The 6,035-nt window shown below is 39.4% G+C and overlaps 1 protein-coding gene across 1 annotated transcript; it reads left to right on the top strand.

Moving 5' to 3' along the window:
• The first annotated feature begins 3,688 nt into the window (after nt 1-3,688).
• On the top strand, nt 3,689-4,264 carry LOC132281461 (uncharacterized). Its single transcript, XM_059783161.1, has one exon. It carries the CDS (start codon nt 3,689-3,691, stop codon nt 4,262-4,264), a length of 576 nt encoding a protein of 191 aa, XP_059639144.1.
• The last annotated feature ends 1,771 nt before the right edge of the window (nt 4,265-6,035 follow it).

Genomic DNA, 6,035 nt, shown 5'->3' with positions numbered 1-6,035 from the left:
TGTCTAAGACATATCTCTTATGACCCCATGAATCCACACAAAAAATAGGTAAAAGTAGGCGAGATCATGCCATAGGAAATGCACATTAATAACCACAACAATAAGAATATAAATAAATGTCATCCAATCACAAATACACCATATATGCTAATGAAGTACAATGTCATGCCAATTTCGCTCCCTATTTTCCAAAACAATTCCTTTTCACCGTACCAAATTGTTAATACAACCCGACCATAGCATCTCTATGGCTCTACGAGGGAAGGATTGGCTAGCTATCCTCGACCACATGGCACTTTCATAGCGTCGTCTAGGCCTAGGTAGCTCAACCACACTAGAGTCTCTCTCTAGTTCCCTCTAGATCACATTAACACCACGAACCACTAGACACCTCCTAGGCGTCCGGTTTTCATAAATATTTTTCAAAAACATTTTCCCAGAACTATTTCATTTGCTTTCAAAACACCTTTCACTTTTACCTTCCCAATGAATGTATGAATACATCATAACCTTAATCATCAATTCAACCATAGAATTTCACCCATGCTTCTCAAAATAAATTTCTAAATTTCATAACTCATGTTTTCATTCAACATTGATCTAGAATAGTAAGCATATAAAACAAGAATTCAATCTCATATAGGCATGCTTATTCACAGCACATCAACTATCACATAGTTATACATTCCATATACATCATTTAGGCAATTTTACAAGAATCTATACAAGTTAAGTATGCTAAATAACAATTTATAAAAGAATAACTCACAAAAGCACAAGAAATTGTGTATTAGAGACCCCTACCTCTTAATTGAAGAAAAATACCAAAATTCCCAAATTCAAGCCCTAATTTTGAAATCCCAAGGCTTGGCCAAATGGTGCTTGGCTACTATCAAATTGACGGCCTCGACGAGCTCTCCGACTTTGCTTCAAAAGGTACTAACAATTTCCCAAGAAATTAGGCTTAATCAAGCCTTGAAAACTTGATTTGAAAAGAAAATGAAAATGAAAATGAAGAGGGAGAGAGAGACTGCCGGGGAGAAAGAGGAAATGAGGCTAGAAATGGCCTCTTGGCCACTAAAGGCTTAGTGGTGGGTCCCACCACTAAAAAAAATTCAACCTTTTAAATCAATATATATATATATATATATATATATATTGATTTAAAAGGTTGAATTTTTTTTAGTGGTGGGTATGTATATTGAAATAAATCATAAACATTACACTTTCTAAACATGAGATTACACTAAGCATACATTCTAAATGATTTATTGCTTTTTTAATTTTGTTAGGAAAATGATTTTTACACAGACTTGTTGCCCTAAATTGCTATTTTTAATTGGTCACTTATGCAATAAATAAGATAGTGGTCCCTCCTCTACTTGCTTGTATTTTGCACAAATAACCAATTAAAACCATTCTTTTAGACAATTTATTACAATTTTTCGATATAATTGTGTAAGTATCACAGCTTATTTTGTAATTATAGGCAACGTATGTATTAATAACTAGATCATATCAACGTTGAGAAAAAAATTACTCACTCACCAGTAAATAGACAAGTATTGTCCATAATTATAATCATTTTATTGTGTATAACAGATCTTGAAGGAGTGTGTATGCATATTTTTCTGGATATGAATCTTTGTGCTTTGAATCTGATGCAAAGATAGTTGTTGATGCCCATGTCCTTTTGATATTGCGTTTATATGTTTTGATATTAAAGTGGAGCTTCAGGCTTTTTCTCTGAGTTCTTTATCTCATGTTCGACGATCAGGTAATCGGGTGGCTCATGCCCTTGCGAAAGTATCTCGTCACTGTGTGGGAGCCGATTGGGTGTTGGATCCTATTTCCCCTTTGTGGAGGGAAAAATCCCCCTTTAATAAGAATCATCCACCTCATTAAAATAAGGTATAATCTCATTAGTTCTCCAATAGCCAATCAAAGCCCAATCTTGATCAAGCCCAAGTAAAGTCAATATCGATCCAAGGTTATTAGTGTTAATCTCTCGGCCTGCTAAAAAATTCATCCGACCCATTTACATTATAATCCAAGTCCATTCAGATTAATTAAGTTCTACTTAATAAATGATTCTTCATATAAGGAAGTTCTGCGTGGGAAAAGTCTTGCATGAAAAGAATTATAGAAGGAAAGAACCTTATAGGTAAAGAGTTATATATGGAATGAATTGGAGGACAAGCATAGCGAATCCTACCATAATTCCACCATCTTTTTTGTATATAAATAGAGGCATAGACCTCCAATAAAGGTCATCGAGCATTATAAGCTTCTCACCGAATTGTTCTTGTTATTAATTGTTCTTTACTTGAGTGAGTTGTATTTATTCTTTTAGTTTCTTAGTTAAACGAATTATTTGTACCTACACTTTGGCGCCGGCTGTGGGAAATGTATAGAAATATACCTCCACGAGTGATTTGAAAATCTTTTATGCTATTATGATCGGGGATGTCAATCGGAGGAGCCGCAGCTGCAACCGATCAATAGATGGAACCAATGCAAAAGATGCGAGAAGAGTTTTTGAAGTAGTTCAAGACCCTCCGTCAAGCAAATGAGACCAGTACAGCTTAGATTGCGTTGCTTTAACAAAGGAATGATGCTTTCCAGACTGCCATGGGGCAGATAGCACCACAACCACCACCAGGTAATATAGTGGGAGTTCTCCCCAATCACAATGTTCCTCCTGTTGACGAAGGTCAAGCTAACAAGAGTTGGAAGGAGCAGAGGATGAGAACCAAGGTAGTAGCTTCGGATAACCACTTTCATCGCATATTAGATGAATAGGCCGAATCCAGCGGCAAACTCACAGTATGGGCAAATGGCGTTCAAGATGGTGTCCAAGAGGTCTTTGATGAAAAGAAGCTCCTGAGGATTCAGACACCTGCCGAGATGGCCAGGGAGCATAAGTCCTTTCTGGTGAAGTCTCCATTCACTGATCAGATATACTACGTCAATAGACTTAAAAATTCACCATGTTGGCTTTCGCTCAGTTCGATGGCATGAGAGATCCTTCCCGTCGCCTTGATCACTACTCTCAGAAAATGGCCCTGGACAACCACAACGACGAATTCATGTGAAAAGTTTTCCCAGCTAATTTGACAGGAACTGCATCGGAATGGTTCAAGAATAGGCCACATAAGTCCATCCCGAACTAGAAACTCTGTGCGCCATGTTCTTAGCACAATACTGCGGCAATGAGAAGCAGGAAAAGACTATCACTAGTCCCTTCACTATAAGATAGAAGAGAGGAAAAACATTACAGGATTTCCTGTCCAGATACAACATAGAGGCTTTAGAGATAGCATATTATCACCCTAAGACTGTTGTAGAAGCATTCAAGATCAGCATGATCCAAGGGACTAAGTTCCATACCTCTTTAGTCAACTACTCCCCTTCGGATATGTAGACTCTTAATGCCAGGGCACAAATTCATATTCTACTTGAGGAGAATGTAGCCCACCGAGCACAACATGCCAACCTCGTCCCGATAGAAAATAAGCCTCAGGAAAAAGCTTCGAGCTCAAAAAGTTAAAGAAACCAGTATGCCTCAGCACCAGTTGCCCAAATACCTGAGAAAAGACAGAAGACCGAGAAGAGGTTAACACCTCTCTGTACCACATTGGCTCGGTTATTCTAGGAGAACAAAGTAAGATTCACAACTCCTCAACCAATGCGACAACCCCTGGAGCAGAGGGGCAAAAACAAACACTGCGCCTACCATAGGGATTATGGGCATACAACCAATGATTGCAGTTCCCTTAGGCGACAGGTAGGAAATATGATAACCAGAAGAGACCTCGCAGATTATCTCGGGCCGAAAGAGCAGACAAGGCCAAGGGAAGTTAATTCTCGGAAAGTAGAAGGTAATCAAGTAAAGGTTATTCATGCAATACATGGAAAGTCGGAGGAAGACCAAGAGTCAGAAGAAGTGTACCGCTCCAGATTGAGGGCTGTCCATAAGCTAAGGAAGTTATCCTCAGTAAATTCTATCACTTCAGGCAGTATTAGTATTGGATTTGGAAATGGAGATTTATCCAGAGTGCAGCTTCCCCATGAAGATCCACTCATCATTAGTCTTCTGGTAGTAAATTGCATGATTAAAGACCTTGGCAGTAGTGTTAATATTATAACAAAGGCAGTGTTTGAGCAGTTAGAGATCCCGTCATCATCAATTCGAGCCATTTCTAGTCCTTTGATGGGATTTAATGGAACGAAAGTAGACCCTTTTGGGATACTCGATTTGTAAGTCATTGCTGCGAAGAGGACATTGAAAGAAAACTTCGTTCTGACAGAAATTCATCCTTTCTACAATCTTATTATGGGAAGAGGTTGGATTCACCGAATGAATGGAGTGCCGTTTACTCTATATTAGGTGATGCGATGCTTATCTCCAAATGGAAAAAAAGTCATTAACCTTTGGAGAGATCAAGTCGCTACAAAAGAGTGCTACATGTTGACATTGAAGGAAGCAAAAAAAGGAGTTAAGATATCCAAATTAGATACAGGCCTTGAAGATGTTGCTAAATAGCAAGTACAGAGTCCTCTGCCTAAATATTTGGAAGCAAAAGCAGAGGCAGAAATAGCAAAACCTACCGAGGAATCTTTTGAAGCTATCGAAGTTATCCTCGGTAATCCACAGAAAGTCACTTATATGGGTTCTTCCCCCTCAGCCGAAGAGAGGGAGGTATTAATTAATGTCATTCGAAGAATTGCAGATACATTCGCCTAGATTCATTCGGACATGCTAGGGATCAACCCTTCGGTCTCATGCCATAACCTAAAGGTGGATCCTTCATTCAGACCAATCAAACAAAAGCATAGAAGGTTCACTCCTGAAAGAAATCAAATCATTGCTGAAGAAGTAGACAAGTTGCTTCGGGCGGGCTTCATCCGGGAAGTACATTACCCTCAGTGGCTCTCAAACGTAGTAGTGGTTCAGAAGAAGAATGGAAAGTGGAGAGTTTGCATAGATTTCACCAACCTCAATAAGGCTTGTCCAAAAGATAGTTTTCCACTACCAAAGATAGACCAGATGGTGAACGCAATGACAGGCTACGAAAGGCTCACATTCCTCGATGCATACTCCAGATACAACCAGATTCCCATATATTTAGCAATCTCTGACACAGCCACAAGTGCCGTATTGATCCGAGAGGAAGGAGGGAATCAACATCCAGTCTTCTACACAAGCAAGACAATGATAGATGCTGAAATACGATATAACAAGGCAGAGAAGATCATACTAGCCTTAGTATATGCAAAGAGAAAGCTTCGGCACTGCTTCGAATCTCATCGCATAGTGGTCCTCACAAACTATCCTATGCGAGCCATCCTCTCCAAGCTAGATTTGTCAGGAAGAAATACAAAATGGGCAATCGAGCTTAGTTCTTTCGACATAGCCTATGAGCCAAAGGTGTCACACAAAGGACAAGCCATGGTCGATTTTTTCCTAGAGTATGAAGATAAACTCGAAGAGCTGGAACTTCCAAAACCACATTGGGAGCTCTATGTAGATGGTTCCTCAAACCTAACTAGTGTAGGGGCAGGGATCATCATTACAACTCCAAAAGGAACAAAATTGCAACAATCAATCCGTTTGGATTTTCCAGCCACTAACAATGAGGCCGAGTATGAAGCCATGCTCGCTGGGCTTTGACTGGAAAGTTAACTCCAAGTAAAGTGTTTAAAAGTTTTTAGTGACTCACAACTTATTGTGAATCAAGTAACAGGAAAATATCAACCAAAATAAGAAAGAATGAAGGCGTACAGAAGGTTGTTGAGGGTGCAACACGTTGATTCGATCAAATTGAATTTCACCAAGTACTAAGAGAAGAGAATTCTGGAGTAGACAAGCTAGTTACAACGGCGTCATCCTCAGATGACGATTTGATCCGGATCGTGCCTATTGACACCTTGGAAGAACTTAGCTTAAATTCTCAGCTATTGGTAATTAGGGCTGCAAATGAACCGAGCTATTCATGAACAGCTCGGACTCGGCTCGTTAAATGCTCAGCTCG

This window comes from Cornus florida, unplaced genomic scaffold (assembly GCF_030987335.1).
Source record: "Cornus florida cultivar Cherokee Brave unplaced genomic scaffold, ASM3098733v1 CherokeeBrave_3.0.0_Hap2_Chr11, whole genome shotgun sequence".
Taxonomy (NCBI): Eukaryota; Viridiplantae; Streptophyta; class Magnoliopsida; order Cornales; family Cornaceae; genus Cornus; species Cornus florida.
The sequence above is the reverse complement of the archived record's forward strand: the minus strand, read 5'-3'. Positions and strand labels throughout refer to the sequence as shown.